This window comes from Mustela erminea, chromosome X (genome assembly GCF_009829155.1).
Source record: "Mustela erminea isolate mMusErm1 chromosome X, mMusErm1.Pri, whole genome shotgun sequence".
Lineage (NCBI taxonomy): Eukaryota > Metazoa > Chordata > Mammalia > Carnivora > Mustelidae > Mustela > Mustela erminea.
In genome coordinates, this window is record NC_045635.1 from 6,572,782 (window position 1) to 6,594,404 (window position 21,623).

General features: G+C 55.0%; 1 protein-coding gene across 5 annotated transcripts in view; it reads left to right on the forward strand.

Moving 5' to 3' along the window:
* SHROOM2 (shroom family member 2) overlaps nucleotides 1-21,585 on the forward strand; it is a 132,892-nt gene extending 111,307 nt beyond the window's left edge. For 4 of the 5 annotated variants that reach the window (XM_032331832.1, XM_032331829.1, XM_032331833.1 and 1 more), the window contains 5 exons: nucleotides 1,571-2,206; nucleotides 7,741-8,265; nucleotides 9,437-9,611; nucleotides 15,889-16,161; nucleotides 19,042-21,585. In XM_032331832.1, coding sequence (XP_032187723.1) covers nucleotides 1,571-2,206; nucleotides 7,741-8,265; nucleotides 9,437-9,611; nucleotides 15,889-16,161; nucleotides 19,042-19,308 — 1,876 coding nt within the window. In that variant the 3' untranslated portion in view covers nucleotides 19,309-21,585. The remainder of the gene's footprint in view (nucleotides 1-1,570; nucleotides 2,207-7,740; nucleotides 8,266-9,436; nucleotides 9,612-15,888; nucleotides 16,162-19,041) is intronic. The other variant, XM_032331830.1, reaches the window with a different exon arrangement.
* Nucleotides 21,586-21,623: the final 38 nt, after the last annotated feature.

The window sequence follows — 21,623 nt, forward strand, 5'->3', positions numbered from 1 at the left end:
CTGCTCAGCAGGGAGCCTGCATCCCTATCTCTCTCTCTCTGCCTGCCTCTCCATCTACTTGTAATTTCTCTCTCTGTCAAATTAATAAATAAAATATTTAAAAAAAAAAAAAAAAAAAAAAAAAAGTGTGATTCGGCAGCCGAACAGCTGCTCAACTCTGTTCTGCAAACATCTGTTGCTGTGTTCAAGTTATTTTGAAAACTTCTAGCTTCTTTTAGTGTATACTTGATCGTGTTTTGTTTTTTTGTTTTTTTGTTTTTCTGAAATAGCTAACTTCGGGAACTGGGTTAATATTTTAAGCTCTTGTGCTTGGCTGTTTTGTCACCGTGTGTCTTCTAAGCTGAGGCGTTATGTTCGCTTCTTGCCCACAGACATCAGTGCTGTCCTGTCTCTCTCTGGGCCCTGCTGGGACTTGAGTTCCTGTGCCCTCTTCCAGATACGGAGAGCCTCTAGCTTCTAGGTGGGGCAGGGTCTGGCTGTGTCCCCCACAGCGCAGGGTTGGGGGGCTGGCCCCAGCTGGCAGACCATGGGAAGCAGGAGGGAATTGGGCGTGGTGTGGGTTTCTACTTCTCCAAAAGACATGGTCAGAGGGATGTGCGCAGGACACTAGACTTGCAGGACGGCAGCCGTGGGTGGGGATGGTTGGGACGTCTGTAACACTCAGGCCAGGCATCCTGTCCCAGGGGGCCAGCTCACTCCTGGGTCCCAAGGCGGGCACTGGAATGAGGTTCCTGCCCAGCGTGTCGGGGGAAAGCCTTAACTGACTGTTACCTAGGAGGTTCCGTCTCGCCTGGGCGCTGGTGCTCTGTCTCCTGGTTCTCCCGTTGCTGCCCTTCTTAGAGTTTCCTTTAACAGCACAGTTGTCTCCTCAGTGCAAAACTGCTCTTCCCTGAACTGGAGATCCCATCAGAGGCTCACTTTGTGACTCCAGTCGAAAGAAACCATGTGTTGGCAAAGATGCGCCCCTGCTTTGTTTCGGGCTTGGTCGTTGTTAGCCCATGAGAGTTGGCTACAGCACAGATGTGTGCCAGGGAAGCCTGCGGTGGGAGTGTTGGGGGGGGGGCGCTGTGTGCACATACTAAACACACGTATACGTGCCCAGAAAGTGAAGATAGAACTGGGAACAGATCACAGGATGGAAACATCAGTGAGCTTCTTGCAGTGCCCAAAAGTCTGTGTTTTTCTCGTTTTTAGTAACACACGACTGATTTTAAAGGGTTTTTTTTAAAGGTTATTATTAATAAATGGATTTGTGGCTCATGTTTGAAAGTTCTAGCCCTTTGTATGTGGCAGTTTCCCAAAGTAAGCCACATAAAAATACTGTTGTGACACAAAATAAGGATTTCTGAATATAGCCGTAGGAGAATTTTCATCAACGTAGTTTTTTAAAACGTTTGTATAAATTTTTTTTGCCCCAGAATGCAACTTGTGTGTGCACATGTATGGGAAAATGTACACGGATTTAACTCTTTCAGACAGTTTAAGATTATGCAGATCTGGGTTTTAGTCCCATTTGGAGAGAAGATGTTACTTATAATCATTTGCTCATTTTTATACTTTCTCCTTCTAGACAAGCAGATGCCCAGTGTCCAGAGGTTGGTTCGGCAGCACAGCAGGACCCTCCGGAGCCGTCCCAGGAGGCCTGCTGCCGAGCGGGGACCCTACCTCGAGATTACAGATACCCAGAGGAAACACTCGGCCCAGGACCACACGTGCCGGACACCCCTTCCGCCCTGCACACTTGGGGGCAGGACCCAAGGCCCGTGAACACCGCAGCGCTCCCCAAGAAGCCAGCCCCACAGAGGCCGCCACCACCCAAACGTGAACCCAGGCAACTCAAGGGCCTGGCCGGTGGCCTGCCTGGGGCCGCTCACCTAGGTGCCCCCAGCCGGCCCCTTGCCCCGCCATCCCCGGAGGCCCTGGAGGCGTGTGTGGACCGTCTGTCCCTGTCCCACAGCCCGTGTCCCTTGGTGGAGAAGCTGAGCAGTGTGCAGCCGGAAGACGGCGTGAGGGCGGCCAGCGAGCACGGCGGGAGGCATGTAGACGAGCACGCAGCCTGTCCGAAGCGTGAGGCCCCGCTCCCTTCCAGGTTCCAGCCCCTGCCGACGTCCGCCATGGAGACTTCTCGCTCCCCTTCTCCTCAGTTCGCGCCCCAGAAGCTGACCGACAAACCGCCCCTGCTGATCCAGGACGAGAATTGCGCAAGGTACTGTTCTGGGACGGTGGGCCTGTGCTCTTCCCTTTCCTGGGCTCCCGCTGGAGGCTGCCGGCGCATCTTCCCTGGGTGCTGATGCCGGGGGCCCTGCTTTGGCTCCGCATGTGGGATTTTCAGTTGCTCCTGGGGACTGACGCCATGGGGAGAATGCACAGCTGCAGTGGTCAGTTGAATCTTGAACTTGGTAGGGGGACTGTCCTGTTCCGCAGGAGCGAGGGGTATGTGGTGGAGGTGGGGGACCGTCCCCTGCCCCTTTCACCCAAGGTGGGTGTGGATGTGTGCCTTTCGCACGGGCAGCTGCGCATCAGGCCTGTGTTTTCCCTAAGCACCTGTTTGTAATCAGAATCCGGTTTAAACTAAGCAGGAGACCTTCAGGAGAAATTGGTATATTTCATAATGTCCAGTGTTTCCACGCTGTTTTTCCTTTTTCTTTTAAGATTTTCTTTATTTGGAGAGAGCAGGCACAGGGTAGGGAGGGGCAAAGAGAGAGGCAGGGAGAGAGAGGCCAGAGCAGAGTCTGTGCTGATTGTGGAGCCCGATGTGGGGCTTGATCCCAGGACCCTGACATAGTGACCTGAGCCACAGCCTCAGAGTCGGCCACTTAACTGACTGTACCCCGGAGGCGCCCCTCCACATTGATTTTTCCTGTATCTTACGTGAAGAGCCCACCTGCTTGTATACCTGTCGTGACAGCAGAGGAGGTGTTTGTCATGGTGCACGGAGCTGCGGTGAGAATTTCAGGCGTGGGGTTGTCCGCCGTGCTCACTGAGACGTCGGCGGACGTCAGGCCGGGGACTCACAAGTCTGGAGCACGGGCTGTTTCCTTTCTCCCTCCTCTCTGAGGGCCTGTGAAGAACCGAGAACTGGCCGAAGTGGAGAATTTTCCTCTTGTTCTCTAGAGCAGTGGCCCTCAACCTGGGGGAGGGCCAGTTTGTCCCCAGGGCACATCGAGCTGTGTCGGGAGATGTTTGGGGTGTCCCTGCTGAAGAGGGAGGGTTGCTCCTGGCATATCATAAGCAGACGTGAGGGGTGCTTCTCCACGTCCCCAGGTCCATCCCACAGCCAGGAGTGCTCACGGTGTCCCCAACCGTCTCGCACTGTCGCCAGCAGGCACCTGTGGTGGTGCGCACGTCCGTTAGTGAGAAATAAAATAAATTCCACATGTCACTTGGAGCCCTGTACGGCTGGTGGCACAGAATGCATCTTTTTCCACCGTTCCCAGAAAGGTCTGGGGGATCTTCCTGCTCTGAAGTCTCAAGCTCACTCTGTCTTTCTTTCTTTTTCTTTCTTCCCTTTTTTCTGTAACTTCAAAACCTTTCTGCAGAGAGCACATTCCCGGTATCATCCTGTGTCTCCGAGTGTGGCAGTGTTCCCACAGCTGCATCTTGGGGCCATCGCTGTGCTGTGTGTCCTTCACAAGGTGGATATCACGGAAGTAGCCTTGCAGCGGCAGGTGACGCTGTGTGTTGTGAAAGGAAGGAAAGGCAGTGCGGTGCTCTGCGGTGGGGCCAGTGTGTGCTGCTGCAAGCCAGCCGGCCTCGGCCCCCATCGGCCCCCCTCCCTGCAGGGCTAGTGGGAGTAGCACAGGCTCCTCCCACAGACACAGCCACAGCCACAGCTCCACGGTGCTCCTGACCTGTGTTCGCTCTGGAAGGAGGCAGTAGCTTTCATTTTTTTCTTCCCTGAAGCAGGTGTTGATTTGCTCATTGCATCTTCCCTGTGAGCCTAAGAAGAATTTCAATAAGCGGTGACGGTATTATTGAAAATCCTGGTCAAGGGGAAAAGGGGTCTTTGGGGACCCACATTACTGAGTTTTCCATCTACTGTCTCATTGGGGCCAGAAAAGGTTGTCTTGGGCCCACATCTCTTGTTGTACCAGTGCTCATAGAGAGCTGAACTCTGGTCGCCGTCAGGACCCATACACCCAAATATGTCCTCTCTGTCTCGGGAAGTGCAATGAGGCAGGGGTGCCCGTGCGGCCTCTGGAAGTTGCTATCGAGGGAGTCGCTCGAAGGATCCTGAATTATGTTCCCCACAGTGTGTGTTGTGGGTCAGTCCTGGTATGAACATGTGCAGTCCCAGGGACCAAGGAGACAAAGGAGAAGCCAGAGCCCAGGGTCGGTGTCCACAGTCCGCTGCTGGCGGCGGGTCCGCAAGGAAAGTGTGCCGCAGCGGGGCTGGCCACGCTGCCTGTTGCCGGAGCTCGGCCCAGGGCTGCTGTCCTTATCCGGCCCTCTGCAGACTCAGGGTTCCAGAGCTTGAGCCGCTCCCCTCCGCTCCCTCCGTGTCCGCTGTCTCCCTTCTTCCGGTATTCCCCGGTCCCGCGTGTGCGTGTGCCGGCTGCCCGCTGGGGTGCTCGCACCCATGCGCCTGCTGAGCAGGTGCCGTGCCCGGCGCAGGGCTGCAGCCAACACCGAGGGCAGGGTACAGCGTCGCTGCCCCGGGGGTTTCAGAACAGGTGCTCGTGCTCCCCCCGAAAATGCATCAACTCCTGTCCTCAAGCTAGGTAGCTTACTTTCAAATCTTTAAAAGTTCTTGGTAGGTTTTTTGTTTTTAACTACAAAGTGGAGATGCCGGCCAGCAGCCTCTTGGGTCTTGGCCAGAAACAGACACATGGTCCCTCCTAGAAGCGTTCTCAGGGGAGTTTCCAGAGAGCTTGTTTCGATTTGGGCACGTACAACCGTGGAGTGCCGGGAGGCCTCCTTCGTGGCCACGTGCACAGCATCAGTGCACCCTGAGCCTCTGGGTGAGTGTCTCCCGAGTAGGTCCTGTAGCTCATCCCAGCCAGAGCGGCGTGCAGCTGACGGGCTCCCATGGGCAGCGGACGTGAGCAGAGCTGCGTGGGGCGCTTGCTGTGGGGCCGGGCTCCCATGGGCAGCCGGCGCTTTGAAAGGGGCCCCGGGACATAGAGCTGGAGAGTGGCTCAACGTACCCCACCTTCTCTGTCTCTCTGCTCTTGCCTTTTGATTAGGAATTGATGAGATCTGTTTGCATTAAGGTCTCATCTGCTGTGTTTCGTCCTGACTTTGGAGTAAGAGTTCATCAGGCTTGTTAAATGTGGAGGTCTGGACAGTTTTCGTGAGGAGAGACCACGTATGGCTAGAAAACACCAGGAAGAGATGCTTTGCTGGGAAGTAATAGGTCAATGTACGAAGGACATGTTCTCATTGTGTTCTTTTTTACTGTCTTCCTGCCCTGGAAATCCAGTTTCTCTACAAGTCAGGGAAGATATTAATAGAGGCCAACTTAGCAGTCAGTAGGAGGGCAGCGCCTGGCTGGTTAAGTCGGGAGAGCATGGGACTCTTGATCTCTCTGGGTCATGAGTTCAAGCCCCACCTGGGGTGTAGCGCTGACTTTAAAAAAAATTTTTTTTCAGGAATAGGTGGTCTAGGTTTCTAAGTATGGAATTAAAGGAATGAAGAGGGGAAGTGGGGTTCTTGTCTCTCTGTCTTTGCCTGGATAAGATGCCAGAAGCTTCCTTCTGCGGTTCAGCACATTTAAACGGTATTTTCCACAGAGCCAGTGTCTTTTATTTTTTATTTTATTTTTTAAATATTTTTATTTATTTATTTGACAGAGATCACAAGTAGGCAGAGAGGCAGGCAGAGAGAGAGAAAGGAGGAAGCAGGCTCTCCGTGGAGCAGAGAGCCCGATGCGGGGCTCTATCCCAGGACCCTGGGATCATGACCTGAGCCGAAGGCAGAGGCTTTAACCCACTGAGCCACCCAGGCGCCCGAGCCAGTGTCTTTTAAAATTTATTCGCAAAGAGGGCATTGGGGGCGACTGTACATGAATACCTAGGTAAAACATCTAAGAATTTCTACTTAGAGGAGAGAAGAGAATACAAAATTATTTTAGCCCATACACTGTAGTAAACAGGGAAAAAAATACCATGTTCCCAGCCACCAGTCAGAAGGTGAAAAAAAGGACTGACTTTAGAGCACTGGAATGATCCTTGTGCTACACAATATTCAGTCCATCAGGGTCACATTGTAGATGTGATCTTGGCCCGCTAAGTTAGAAACAAGTGTGGAACTTTGGCTTTGTGATTTTGACTTGGGTTTTCCTTCCATTGTGGGCACCAGCAGATGGCTCTCTTTCTCCAATACGTCCTTTAAAAACGGTTGAAACAGGTTTGTCCCTGTGGCCCTGGTCCACAGGGTCCCTGGGTGTGGTCCAGTGAGGTGTAGCTGAGGGCACCATGTGGCATTTGGGGAGCCCTGCACGAAGGCCCGTCGCACTGACCCATTCCATGTTCTCTCCCTTCGGCGTGGGGGCCCCCATAGCTCCTTTTGCTGCAAAACCTTCTTTATTAATCTTTTTCTTTTTTCCTTTTTTTTTTTTAAGATTTTTATTTATTTATTTGACAGACAGAGATCACAAGGAGGCAGAGAGGCAGGCAGAGAGAGAAAGTAGAGGAAACACTCTCCCTGCTGACAGCCCGATGTGGGACTCAATCCCAGGACCTTGAGATCATGACCTGAGCTGAAGGCAGAGGCTTTAACCCACCCAGGCGCCCCATTTTTTTTTTTTAAGGGAGAATGTACGGGCAGAGGAGAGAGAGGGAGAGAGAAAATGTTAAGCAGGCTCCACACCCAGTGCAGAACTCAGTGCAGGGCTCGGTCTCGCAACCCTGATGTCCTGCCCTGAGCCGAATCAAGAGACGCTTAACCAACTGAGCCACCCAGGTGCCCCCGCCTTTTTTTTTTTAATTTTTAATTTTTTTTTGCCCCCCCCCTTTCTTTTTTTAAAGTAAGCTGTACATCCAATAGGGAGCCCAGTGTGGGACTTGAACTCACAACCCTGAGATCAAGACCTACACGGAGACCAAGGGTCAGATGCTCAACTGAGTCCCCCAGGCACCACCTCATGCCCTTTTTTTTTTTCTGAAGGAAAAGTGTGTCCTCAGTAAGTCACTTAAAATAATGCCGAAGCCATGTGCCCTGTGTTTGCCAGAAGCTCGTGTGTCTGAGAAGCCGCATGAGGGGTGGCTTGCAGCGCTGAGCAGTGGGAGGCCGGTGGTGGGCGGCAGCGCAAGCGCACGGCCCGGGGGGAGGCTCACGCTAGGGCCGGCGGCGGCAGGTGCTCAGTGTCCGCTCCACACGTAGCCGCCCCGTCAGGAAGTCTGCCCGCGGGCCCCGCTTGGAGGCTGCCAGGGAAGGCTGCTTGTTGCGGGCTGCCCTGCCCACGGAAGATGCACCTGCACAGGGCTAGCGGATGGCGATGACCAGCCGCGAAGAGAGGTCCGCCACCTGCCTCAGTGAGTCCGCCCCGAGTCCAGTGTCGGGATGTGTGTGCGTGATTGGAAAGTGGAAGGTGCCCAGACACTTGGGGTCAGGAAACGGGACCTCCGCAGCCTCCACTCCCAGTCCTGGGTCGGGGGATCACAGAGGCTCCCGTCCCCGCGGTGGCCGCACGTCCCCCAGCCGTCCGGGTAGGCGAGGGGCCCGCCGGTGTCGGCCCTGCGTAGCCGTCTGTGCCAGGGCTCACCCGGTGTCGTCAGCTCGCGGCTCTTCTCTTTCCAGGATCGAGCGGGTGGCGGATGGCAGCGGCACGGTGAAGAGGGTGCCCGTCAAGATCGTGCACTCGGAGAGCCGGCCCGAGAAGGAGAGCCGCCAGGGCCTGGCCTGCGCCGCCGAGCTGCCCGTGCTGCCCAGCGGGCTGGAGAAGGACCAGATCAAGACGCTCCGCACGTCCGAGCAGTCCTACTCGCGCTTCTGCCTCTACAGCCGGGAGGAGGCCGAGCCCGAGCCCCCGCGCCCCAGCGCCCCCACGCCCGGCGCCAAGGACGGCGGGGCCTCCCCGTCCGGCCTCAGCTACGTGAGAGCCAAAGAGAGGACGGCCGAGGACCTGAAGTCGGAGGAGCTGGCCCGGGAGATCGTGGGGAAGGACCGGTCCCTGGCCGAGATCCTGGATCCTGGTGTGAAGATGAGGACCACCATGGACCTCATGGAGGGCATCTTCCCCAAAGACGAGCACCTGCTGGAGGAAGCCCAGCAGCGCCGCAAGCTGCTGCCCAAAGTCCCGTCTCCGAGAGGCGCCGACGAGAAGTGAGTGCGGAAGCGGCGGCCTGCGGCAGGCCTCTTACCTCCCAGCTTCCGCCGTCTCTGTGGCTCTAGGCTGCAGGGGGCCGGGGCTGCCCCGTGCATCTGTTCTCGTGGTGGCCTTCCAGGGGCCCATTTTCAGAAGCACTGCCCCATGCTGCAGCCCACGTTGGCTGTTGGGTGACCCTTCCCGAAGAGCCCCGGAGGCCCGTCCCTGAGGATGCCAGCTGGGGGCCAGCGAAGCTGTAACACTACCACAGCTCCCGTGCATTCCTGGCTTCAGGCCTGCAGGCTTCGGGGTGACGTCCACAGGCTCCTCTCTGTGAGGACAGTGCCTCTCAGCTGGGACGCTGTCTTCCTCCAGGGGACAGTTGGCAATGTCCACAACGTGTTTACTTGTCACACCTGGGAGGTCCTGCCGGCACCCTGTGGGTGGAGACCAGGGAGGCTGTCCCCACCCTGCCCTGCCCAGGCCTCCCCCGTAGCAGAGAAGGCTCCACATGTCCGTCCTGAAGGCTCCGGACGGCCGCGGTGACAGAGGAGGCTTTGTGCTCCTGGTTATGGAGCGCGGCGAGCGGGTGCGTTGCGGTGGCATTGGGACACTGTCCTTTGCAGCTGGCCTCATTTGCTGGCCGTCTGCATGGGCGTGTGCTGTCGCACCTATCCTGCTGGTGTCCGCTGTCTCCGGAAGCACCCTGCACGGACAGTAGCTGGGCGCTCCAGGGAAACGCAGGACAGAAGGACAGAGCAGATTAGGAGGGCCCGAGCCGGGGGCTGGGACATGGCGGCACACAGAGAGGCGCAGGTTGCACTGGGGACCTCGGGGCCCTGCTTGCATTTAGCTGCACGCACGTGCTCCCTGTAGAGCTCAGGCCCCGGCCAGAACTCTCCCGCTGCTCCCTTCTCTCCTGCGTGGAGATTTTTAGACATCCCTGCCTATTGGACTTTTCCCCTTTTTAAAAAAACAGCATTGTGTAGGCTTGGAGCAGCCCTCTGGCGACATACTGTTTAGTTCTAACGTTGTTGCCTACTGCCGGCCCCCTTCAGCGGTCTCGTGCTGCTGGCCATGGTCCTTGTGTTGGCAGCACCGTTTGCTTGTCACAGAGCAGACCGTGGGCTGGTGGGGGGCGTCTGGCGTGGAGTCACAGCCAACTGAAGTTCTGACCTTGTTCCCCAGGAGAGAGGAGCCGGGTGTGCCCGCGGCCATGTCCCTAGCCACCAACTCCACCTACTACAGCACGTCGGCCCCCAAGGCAGAGCTGCTGATTAAGATGAAGGACCTACAGGAGCAGCAGCAGGAGCCGGAAGACGACACAGGGAGTGACGTGGACCACGACCTGGCCGTGAAGAAGGTAGGAGAGCCCGTCGTCAGTGACCGCGTGGCATGGGCCCTGCGCCACGTGTGCATGGCCGTGTGTGGTCCGTTTCTGTGCGGGATGGTGACATCCGGGGCAATAGTATGAAGCCCTTCCTGGCTAAGTTAGTCTTGTCTAAAATTCCTCACAGTTTCTTTACCATTTTTTTTAAAGATTTTATTTATTTATTTAGAGCAGGAGAGAGAAGAGGGGTAGTGGGGGAAGCAGACTGCCCAGCACGCAGGGAGCTGGATGCAGGATTCGGTCCTGGGACTCTGGGATCATGACCTGAGCCAAAGGCAGACGTGTAACTCGCTGAGCCGCCCAGGAGCCCCCTTCACCATCTTACATAGTAAGATGCAAAGTCATATTAAGTGGGTACCACTCTCAGTGAAAGTTCAGTGGATGCGTCTCTTCTCTCCCATTTGAAATCTAAGGACTTGGAGCTCCTGGGGAGCTCATTCGGTTCAGCATCTGCATGTGGCTCAGGTCATGATCCCAGGGTTCTGAGATCGAGCCCCGCATCAGGCACGTTAGTCAGTGGGAGGTCTGCCTCTCCCTCTGCTGCTCTCCCTCCTTGTGCATTCTTTCTCTTTCTCAAATAAATAAAATCTTTTAAAAATAATAAGTAAAAATAGTATCTAGGGACCTCACTCTGTGAGCTGCAGTAAGTCACACGTACTGTTGGAATATCAAATTCTAGAGCCTTCACCAGCAGATCATAATCCCAGCAGTAGGTGTCAAGTGCTTTGTCAAGCCAAAAAGCACCGCTTGTTAACTCAGAGAACCCCTCCGGCACTTGGGGATACAACCATAGACGAAACAGAACGGAGTCCCGCCTTGCCAGAGGGGGAGCTTATGATCAGCACAAAAACCCGAGTGCGGTCCGGGCTCAGCACACTCTCGGCTGCGGACCACACACGGCCCGCCTCCTGCTTCGATAAGACCCGTTTCACAGAAACATGGCCACACGGATCTGTCGGGCTCTGCGCTCCGCTGGCCTCCACACCACCTGGAGCTGCAGACGTGAGTGGTTGCCCCGACCGCGCGGCCTGTAGGGTCAGAGGTCTTCGCTGTTGGGCCCGTTAGGGAAGGACTCTGCCGAGCCGTCACGTAGTACGTTGGACAGTGAGAGAGTTCAGCAGGCTGGAGGGACGGAGCCAACAAAGGAATGCGGTTCCACAGGGGGCCCGAGGAGGTGAGGACTGGACAGTGACCCGGGTGGTGTGTGAGGGAAAGCCGTGTGGACGTCTGCGTGCCCGGAGGGGGCGAGGGGGGCGAGGGCTCTGCCAGTGCTGAGTCCTGAGCAGGAGCCTCACGACATGTTGGAGAAGCAGCAGGGGCCAGCGGCGGGCGCTGTGTGGACGGGGAATGGAGGATTGGAGATGACGTCGGCGTGAGGTCGGGGACGAGTGAGTGCCCATGAGGTCATGCTAGGGACAGAATTACTGCCGTCAGGGTCAGTGTCAGCACCATTGTATTAGCCTTCAATCTTCGTGATGTGTTGGCATACCAGACCGGTGCCATCCAGGCGACAACCTAGGTTTTTGTTAGGAAGGCCTCTGCATTAAGGTGGGGGAGGGAAGTGCCAAAGGTCTGCCTCGGAGGGGACCATATGCTGTTTATTCCAGGGGCTGGGGCCTGTGTCAGTCATTGTAGGAAAAGAAAAGGAGGGCACCAGCATTCTGTGAATGTTTTCTCTATGCTCACTGTTCTAGAAAAGAGCTTTCATTAAAAAAGTTCCCGCCCCCTTTTTTTTAACAAAAGTCTTTGCAAAAGGTTTTGCTGGAAGTCTGCTTGTATCATTAGTGGTTTAAAAATACCACTGGTCGATATAATAGATAAATTGATTATATCTATATTGATATAATAGGTATATAATTTCAGATATAATAGAAAAAATATCATGGTCCGTGCACAAAAGAAAATTACTTTCAGTTTGAGAAATGGTCGCTTTTTGGTTCATCAAGTTGAGGGAAATGAAAGATAAGCATTTTGGTCCTATGCCTTTTAGAGGCCCTGTATCAGGCTTAGGGTTGCATTTTCTGTTATTGTTTTTAAATAAAGAATCAAAGATGTTTTTCCTGCTTCTAAAACTAGAGAAAAATATACACTCTGCCCGATTCTGATTCAGTCCTGGTGCTGGATGTGGAGGACAGTGTGGTCCACGACATGCCCTGGGGTGCTGCACTGCATGCTGTGTCCTACTCCCCTCGTCTCTGTGGCGCTTTCTTGTTTTGCTCTTGGGAGGTACAAGGCACTAGGGCACCCCCTTCCCACAGGTGGCTGCTTCGGGATTGAGGTACATCCCTGTGGGGCTCCTGGGTGACTCAGTCAGTTGAGCATCTGCCTTTGGCTCAGGTCATGATCCCAGGGTCCTGAGATCGAGCCCCACATCAGGCTCCCTCCTAGCAGAGAGCCTGCTTCTCCCTCTGCCCCTCTGTCCTACTCGTGCTCTCACTGGCTGTCTCTCTCAAAAGAAGAAATAAAAAATAATTTTAAAAAAGAGAGAGAGAGGAATCCCTGTGAACTTGCCTCCTGACGGCCTGCCCCGCCTCACGCAGCCCCCCCACCCCGCCGGGACTGAACTCTGAAGTGGGTCGATCTGTTGGGTTCCGTGTGCACCTGCCAGGTGGTTCCACCCTGAACGACCGGTTCTAGAAATCACAGTTCTGTGCAGCGTTGCGGCTCAGGAATCCTGCTTTTCGGCTTGAGCCAAGAAGGCCAGCTGCTGCCCTGTCTTTGCAGCTCCTCGCAGCATCCGCACATACACCGTGTCCCCTGGTTTGGCGGCGTGGTTCTGCCCGGGGGGGGGGGGGGCAGGGAGGAGAGTGCTGTGCGTGCGTGCCTGATGGGCCACGACGGTAGAACAGCAAGACTCCGAGTCCCCCGTGTGCCACACATCGCCGCAGGGACCTTGGCTCCCAGGATCACAGCATCACTCTGTGCTCCCAGAACCGAGTGCCAGAGCGGGGGACCCCGTGTTTTAGGGGAAGACTAGGACACAAGCAGGAGAGAACGGAAGGCCCCACGTAGGCAGGCAGAGGAGAACTCCGGTGTCTGGCTGGAAGCATTATTCCATCAAGGCTAATAAATACATGTTTGTCCCTGGGGCGGCTGAGGCTGGCTGCTCCGAGGGTGCCCTGGTTGACTCGTGGGGTTCTTCAGGAGAACCACACAAACCCACGGGTCAACGTCGAGACTCTCTGAGGGTTTTTCCCTGAACCCAAGAGGTGGGTGCAATGCCCAGAGAGAAAAGGCCTCATTTTTCCACGGAGTGGGACCAAAGTTAGGTGTCTGGGGCCATCCGAACAGAGGTAAGAGGCAGCGTTGCCCCTGCTGTGAGCCCCGGGGACTGGACTGGCCTCCGCCGTGTCGCTCTCCCAGGCTCCCTGAGTGCCGCAGGCTGCGGAACATGTGCCGAGGGGCTGGTGTGAGGCTTGGCTGGTGTTGCAGGTGAGGCCCGCCGCACCCAGGCTCGTGCTGAGTGAGTGGTTCCTGTGCTGCCTGCGCCAGGCCTCGTCCAAGGTCTTTGAAAGTCGGTGTCTGTGCTTTTAGTGGCCCTTTAAGGAGGAAGGGGAGGGTGTTTCTAATAAAACCTTATGCAAGACATATGAAGGAATCAAAGGAATTTGGGCTTCTTCCAGAATGCCCAGTTTCACGTTAGCTCAGCTGGTACTGCAGGTTTGAAGGCACGTTCTCGTGCGTCGGCATGCGGTCTGCGGTACGATAATTGCTGAAGAATAGTGCCAGTGGAGGACCACTGGTCGCAGCGGCCGGGCCTCCTCATACACGCACGGCCCTCTGCATTTCCCGAGGTGTTCATTTCGGTTCGCACTGGCTTCAGGCAAGAATTTGGAAAGTTTTCCTTCCCCATAATCCCCGTAATTTATTCTGTGCTTTTCCCTCAAGTCATGGATATCTGCCAAAAAGCCATCTTAGCTATGGGATTCCAGGTCCACGTAAAGCACGTCCCCAGATAGCGAGGTGCGCAGAGACGCCAGCCCAGGGCCCGCTCAGATGCCCACACTCGGAGCATCGACCACGTGTAGACACGTACGGTTTTAACTGCCCAAGGGACAAAAATGCCTTAGCATCGTGGGCAGCTCTGACGAAAGGCTGTGGCTTTCGGATCCAGGCGCTTATTTTTATCCATGTGTGTGGACTCTTCCCACTGGCACAGTCATCGGGACAGGCGCTTTGGGCCTGCCTGTCGTGTGTTCAGTCGGGCGGCTTCTCACCGCGCACCCCGGGTGTCGCTGACACCTGCTGAGTGTGGACCACCCCAGGGGGCTGCCGACGGCCGCGTCACGGGCAGGGAATTCACTCGGCCTTCAATCGGCCCTCCAGGCCGGGGTGCCTGTTCCTTTGGAGCCGTGGACGTGGGGCTGCAGAGACTTCTCTCCCGCGTTCTGCAGGCTCCTTCGGGGGTCACAGTTGGTAAAAGGCCCCAGGACGAGGGGCAGCAGCTCAGGTGACTTCCACAGGTCTGCTTTGTACATATAGTGTCGCTTGTGACAGCAGAGTGAGCTAAAAGTCCTAAGTGGACTTGATTGTTCAGATGATACTGTCTTCACTTGAGTTCATGCCCTTGACCGCTGCGTTGGTTCTCAGACTCTATCGGGGTCAGCTGGCGGCGTGCTGGCGGCACGGTGGCTCGCAGAACTCACCAGGTTCGGCTCTTGGTGGACCTGGTGGCAGAGAGATGCCCGTGATCATCACAAAGTGGTTTTTCCCAGTCAGGGCTCCTGAAGAGCCATCCCTGGGATTCTCCCCAGGTGGGGCAGGAGGCGGATCACGTTTGCCGCTCACGGCGGACCATGGGGTGCATCACCTTGGGAGGGCATAGATAAAAACACGTAGATGTTTTTATGTTTGTCGTTTACAAAATAATCATGTAAAGGGAGGTGGGAGAGCAGCATGGGGGGTTGGTGTTGAAGGGTCTGAGCTTCAGTTGGGCCACACGAGAAAGTTGTGGTGGCAATGGCCGCCCAAGCACATGAACGTACTTCGGGCCACAGAGCGGCACGTTTCAAAATGGGTAAAACAGGGCGCCTGGGTGGCTCAGTGGGTTAGGCTGCTGCCTTCGGCTCGGGTCATGATCTCAGGGTCCTGGGATCGAGTCCCGCGTCGGGCTCTCTGCTCAGCAGGGAGCCTGCTTCCATCTCTCTCTCTCTCTCTCTGCCTGCCTGTCCATCTACTTGTGATCTCTCTCTATCAAATAAATAAATAAAATCTTTAAAAAAAAAAACTGTTACAAAATGGGTAAAACAGCCAATTGCGTTATGTGGATTTCACCATATGAAAAAAAATGAGTAATTTGCACTTTGGCCATATTCAACTCAGGTGTCTCTCAAGGACTTTGCATTTTACTGACAGCCGTTTATTTGTTTTAACTTTAAATTGCTCATTCCGTGTAGAACATATTTTTTTTTTAAAGAATCTTTTTCTTTTTTTCTAAGATTTTTTATTTATTTCACACACAGAGAGATCACAAGTAGGCAGAGAGGCAGGCAGAGAGAGAAGGGGAAGCAGGCTCCCTGCTGGGCAGAGAGCCTGATGCGGGACTCAATCCCAGGACCCTGAGATCATGACCTGAGCCGAAGGCAGAGGCTTTAACCCACTGAGCCACCCAGGTGCCCCTAGAGCATACTTTTTAATCATGCAGCTTAGTTCTGGGCGTGAGACTCGGTAGCTTCTGCACATGCAAGTCTTTAAATTGGAAAATTCCGGGGATGCCTGAGTGGGTCTGTCAGTGAAGCCTCTGCCTTCAGCTCAGATCATGATCCCAGGGTCCTGGGATTGAGCCCTGCATCAGGCTCCCTGCTCCGTGGGGAATCTGCTTCTCTCCCTCTCTTTCTCTCACATAAAGAAAAGAAGTCTTTAAAAATAAATAAATGAATTGGAAAGTTCCAAAGTATGAAGCACAGAGTGTCACGTGGGCCCCGAGAGTGCTGGCAGAGGTAAAGGGTGAAACGAGGGAACCTTGAGGAGCCCCGGGGGGCTGCCTGCAGTGTGTCTCCGAGGACACCCAGAGGATGAGAGCAGGTAGTTCGTTTTAGTTCTCAGTGAACTGCCAGGAATGTCACCAGGAGCTGTCACTTGTCTCCTGGCCTCATAAATCCTCTCTCGTTTGATGCAAAATGAACTCTTACTGAGTTCGGCTGAATTCCACTCAGGCCGCTTAGGTGAGACCACGGACTGCCACCGTGGCTGGAGGGGCTGGGCCAGGACCACCCTGGTGAGCGCTCGCACGCCACCCCTGTCCCCACAGCAGGAGCTCATCGAGAGCATCAGTCGCAAGCTGCAGGTGCTGCGGGAGGCCCGGGAGAGCCTGCTGGAGGACATCCAGGCCAACAGTGCACTTGGGGACGAGGTGGAGGCCATTGCCAAAGACGTCTGCAAACCCAACGAGTTTGACAAGTTCCGGATGTTCATCGGGGACCTGGACAAAGTGGTGAACCTCCTGCTGTCGCTGTCCGGCCGCCTGGCCCGCGTGGAAAATGCCCTCAATAATTTGGATGACAGCACTTCTCCTGGTGACAGGGTAGGTGCAGCGTGTCTGAGCTGGACATTGGGGGGCCTGTGGGCAGGTCGTGTGTGGGGTGCCAGGAGTTCCCGCCGGGAAGCCTCACACAGTTCCTAGGCAGCACACCCGGGGCTCTCCGTCTCCTTCCGTAGAAATGCCACGGACAGGTGCTGCCAGGGTGCACGGGGCCTTGAGCACCGCTGTCGCTGGGCGGCAGGGCTGCCGTGCTATTGGGGAAGAACTGTGGCAACTGTGGCTTCTTTGTGGCGCCTTTCCATTCGCTTCCAGGGATCTTTCCTGATCACGGTCTTTCCCTTGGACATTATCTTTTCCACTTGACCACGCGGAAGTGGAGCTCAGCAGCTCTGACAAGTTACAAGCACTCGGTGGTCATGGAATTCGCTGTCGTTGCTGCTTTTAACGGGAGTGCACACGGCAGTCTGGAAAGAGCCAGCGGCCTTGCCTGCCTTTCCTCCCTTTCTCGAGGTGTGCAGCTTGGAGCATGTCTGTTAGTGGGTTTCTGTGTCTGTTTCTGACATGCAAGACACACGAAGTCATATCTGCTTTGCTTCCTTTCCTTCCTGGGTCAAATACCAGTAAAACATTGAGTTTGATTCTTTGGTAGGTCCTCAGATGGTCATCTTGAATATTGGTAAGACGCCCTAACTTCTCTGAAAGGGAGGCAGAAGAGGCAGCCCTCTCCCTTACTCCCCGTGAGAGGGTGTCGGCCGCGTAAATCTTCCGGAGTGTGGCTTTCAGACTGTTGTAGCTCTGGGCCTCGCTGAGTTCTTAGTAACCACCATTTGAACGTGCTATAGGAGCATTTAAACAACTGAGACCCTTGGGTGGTGTTCAGATTCCGTGTTTCTGTCTCGCCCGTCTTCTCCAGGTCTATCTAGAAACAGGAAAATAACATAAATAGGAAACAGATTTATTTATATGTAATTGCAATGTTCTCAGGTATTAATTTGAGGGAAAAGGTAGTGTGGTCTTTGCAGCTCAGCCCATTTTAATCCATCTTTCCCTCTCTGTGTGTGCGACAGAGACTTCATATAGAATTCAGGGATGATAGAGGTGCCTGGGGGTTTCAGTGGGTTAAGCCTCTGCCTTCGGCTCAGGTCATGATCCCGGGGTCCTGGGATCGAGCCCGGAGTCGGGCTCCCTGCTCAGTGGGGATTCTGCTTCCCCCTCTGCCTCTGCCTCTGCTTGTGCTGTCTCAAATGAATAAAAAAAGTCTTCTTTGGAAAAGTTGAGCAGGGCTCCTGGGCGGCTCAGTGGGTTAAAGCCTCTGCCTTCGACTCAGGTCATGATCCCAGGGTCCTGGGATTGAGGCCCGCATTGGGCTCTCTGCTTGGCTGGGAGCCTGCTTCCTCCTCTCTCTCTGCCTGCTTCTCTGCCTACTTGTGATCTCCATCTATCAAATAAATAAATAAAATTTTAAAAAGTTGAGCAGATGCTAGAAAGAGTCATAGCACTAAGGATCATGGCCATGGTCCTCCCGGATACCAGGCTCTGTAGGGAGCGTGCATCAGCAGTCCTCACTGCGTCGCGGGGGTCTTCTGAACGCGGGGTCTCATTGGCCTGGCCAGGTGCAGTGCAGTGCTCCAGTGCCCAGCAACACCGCCAGCGGAGGAGAGTCTGTCAGGCAGCCGCAGCTTGGGGAAGCCAAGGTTCTCAGACACGGGTATGGTCACCATTTAGAAGACATGGAGGAAGGTTTTACAAGTCTCCCTTCATCTTTGCAGTTAGAAATTGAATACATGGGTCGATGCGAACACGTCGGGTCCTCCCCCCAAATCTCTGCAGCTTCCTGTCACCGGTCAGCCCAGATGGCATTAACAGCCCAAGCGGACTTCTAGAACCGGTTGACATCTGTTTTCCTTTGCATTGGGACCGATTGCTTTGCCTCCCCTCCTTCCGTGAAAATTCCCCGAACATTAGTTTGACGTGGAGATGGAGGTGTCCCACAGGAGTGGGCGGGAGGCCCTGCACGCAGTGGGGTCCAGGCTGCGTCCCAGCGCTGTCCCTGTGCCTGGGCATTTTGCAAAGCGCTGCCATGTCCCAGACGCTCGTGCGCAGCTGTCGGGAACGGTCCGTGGCCAAGACGCAAAGTGGCGGAATACCGAAGGAGCTGTCCTGGTGGCCACGTCATAGTCACACCAGGGAGTTGAATCCCCGCCTCCCTCGTTGGCCTTCGGAGACACTGCGGAATGTGCTCAGCGCTTCCCTTCTTAGTTTTCATTAATCTGCAAGGGGGTCGGGTTGGTTCGTGTGTGTTTCATAAGCAGAGAGTGACTGTGAGGGCTACGTTTTGGGAATGGGGTTGTCTGTGCCCCCCAGGGAGTGTCCCCTGTCGCCCTGTCTCTTCTGCCTGTCCTCACTCCCTCACCACAGCCTTCGGCAAGTTTGCACAGAGGCTCCTTCTGCCAGAAGCGGGCAGGCTTCTGCTCTGGGAGTTCTTAAGAATCTCTTCCTTTCGCCGACTTCCCCATAGTCTTGTCACAGACAGGCCTGCGGCCCACCTGGCATCCCTAAGTCCGTCACAGCTCTCGAGCTTCTCGGAATCCTGTAGTTGTCGGTGTCTGGACCGCTCTTCTCATCCCGGCTGTTTCTCTGAGCCATTCAAGGCCACGGCCCGTGGGAAGAAGTGGAAGCGGGACAGGCCTGGGGGTGCTTACAGGCGGGCGGGGCCTGGGGCCAGCCGTGGCCTCCCAGCGCGTTGGCCCCCGTCCCGCGGATCCCGATGTCCAGCCCCCAGCCTGTGTGTCCCAGCCCCTGTGCCATCTCCGGTCGCTGTCTTGGCTGTCTCAGCCCCCGACTCGCCGGCACTGTCGGGCTGTCGGCCGGAGCCCTGCTCTAGCCCCGCTCCTCAGTGGGCTTGTTTCTCTCTCTCTGCAGCAGTCACTGCTTGAGAAGCAGCGGATGCTCATCCAGCAGCACGAGGACGCCAAGGAGCTGAAGGAGAACCTGGACCGCCGGGAGCGCGTCGTGCTTGACATCCTGGCCAGCTACCTGAGCGAGGAGAGCCTGGCCGACTACGAGCACTTCGTGAAGATGAAGTCAGCTCTCATCATCGAGCAGCGCGAACTGGAGGATAAGATACACCTGGGGGAGGAGCAGCTGAAGTGCCTGTTCGACAGCCTCCAGCCCGAAAGAGCCAAATAAGGGGAGCCCTCCCTGGCGGAGGACGGAAGCTGGCGCCGGGCGCCCCGTTCCCAAGGAGGCGAGTAGGAACCCCAGCCTGTCTCTGTCTCCTGGAGCGCAAATCCTCCAGTAGCAAAACGGTTGTTAGGAAAGCAATAACTCTGTGTGTGTTTGCGATGGTCTATTTAATATTTTGGTTCCCCTTTTGAGAGCGCCACAGAATGTCTCCCCGTTAGCCATCTTTCCTTTGCAAGTCACGGTCGTGGCGGAGGGCAACTTGGTGCAGTCCGGAGTGTGGGCTCCCGCCACGTGGTGCATGCAAGGGGTTGTTTCCACAGGTAGGTCTGCCCTTCCTCTCATCTTCGCGTCCTGAAGCAGCCGCTCGGGAAGCCAGCCGAGCGAGTCCGTGCGGTGCATGAGAGGGGAGACCCTGGCGCATGTCTTGTCCTGTGATTCATCCAAAGCATGGGCTGCCACGTGTCCTCCCCGTTGGTCTGGTGGTGTGGACCATTCATTGTCCTCCTTCCTTGTCCCCCAGCAAAAACTGTGATGATCTGTGATGGTCATGCATTCACATTTTGGAAAGGTGAATCATTTCCAACTGGTTAAAAACCAACCGTGGAACAAGTCCTCGACGTGTTGGGTTCACTTATTCTGAAATCGCCACTTTGAGAAATAACGTGCATGCTGTAAAACACAGGCACAGAGCAGATAGTTTCAGTCCTGGTATCCCGGTTCAAGGGGTGTTTCCTTGCAAAGAGAAATTACTCAGTTCATAGTATGTCCCGTAGTGTGATGTGCTTACTAGAAGTCTGTTTCCTGAGACCGGGAGATTATTTCTAAAGTTCCTTTGTCCCCACAATGCTTACTTTGTGTGCACTGGGTCACTGACCATAATTGGCTTCTTGTCCCCTTTTGCCTCTTTAAATCCACGACCATCCCGTGTAAGGGTTCCGTTCCATTTACGTGTAAGAACCTTTTCTCGAGGGCCTTTCAGAGGCCATATGGACTCTACAAGCCCTAAACCTGACCTTTGGCCACAGATTCTATAGGTTCTGTGCCCTTTTCATTAGTTGAAATGACAAGATTCTAACGAGAGTCTGTTCACTCAAAAAACACTGTCGTGCTGTCCGTTTCCAGTGGAGAAGTCACAGACTAGGAGAAAAGATTTGCCGGTCATGTCTGTGACAAGGGATCTGGACCTGGACCGTGCAGATAACTTTCAGAGCTCCACAGCAAGAGAACACACAGCCCCGTTAGCACGTGGGCAAGAGACTTAACTTGGCGCTCCACCGAACAGGGCACAGGTATGCGTGGCAAACCGGCACGTGGGGCGACGTCCGCCCGCCGACGGCTTGGTTGTCACCGGTGTTTTATCCACGTCGCTGCCAACCCGCTGTGCTGCTTCCCAGACGCTCCTCTGATTCGGTGCCTGGTAAATGGCAGGAGAACCTCACGATGACTTCATGTTGGGGTGATATCCAGATACTTGTTTGATAAAGGGATCATCTGGATCCTCGCTTCCCCGTATTGCCGTGAAAGTTTTCCGACAGGTGGGGGGACGTCCCTTTGTCAGCAGAGTGTTCCCTTCCCGAAACACACGTGCACACGAGTGTCTTAACTGACCGATGTCTGTACTTCCTGCGCCGGGGGGTGAGCTGGACTCCTGAGCCACAGCACGGATGTGTGTGTGCCCCCGCACAGAGGGGTCCAAACTGGCAGGCTTCAGTCATGCAGGCAATAAACACTCTTCCTGGCAACCCCGCCATGCCAAAGAGACAAATGCCTTTTCACAAGTTGTCATTCCTGTCAAATTAAGCTATGTCTGACGTGAAGAATGCCCATTCTGCCCATGAAGTGTCCTCCTTGCCTCCTGGTGTAGTCCCTGCTGTGAAAACTGGTCCCTTCAGAAAAGGTGAGGCCGGCTGTCCCCGGACCTCCGTCACTCTCCCCCACGGGGACAACCACAGTAACTTGACTGTATTTTACTTTTAATTTACACAAAGCTTTTATCTGTGATCCTTTCCCCTCAAACACAGTATTGTGAACCATTTTGATGATAAATATGTAAAATGTGAATAATGGAATTTATGTGTCTGTGTCCAGCCTTTGGAGGTCTCTGGAGGACGTTCTCTGATACGTAGCAATATGGAACGCTCCACTGCGCTTTCAGCAAAGCACATGTCATCGTTACGGTCCTGTGCCCTTCCCGTTGGCCTCTTAGACGTCTGGTTAGCGGGGGCCCAAAGAGTCCAGTGAGTCGGTGGACGTAACTTTGTAAATACCATGTTACTGCATACAAGAACAACCTGGTGCTAACGTTCTGCCCTTGGCGT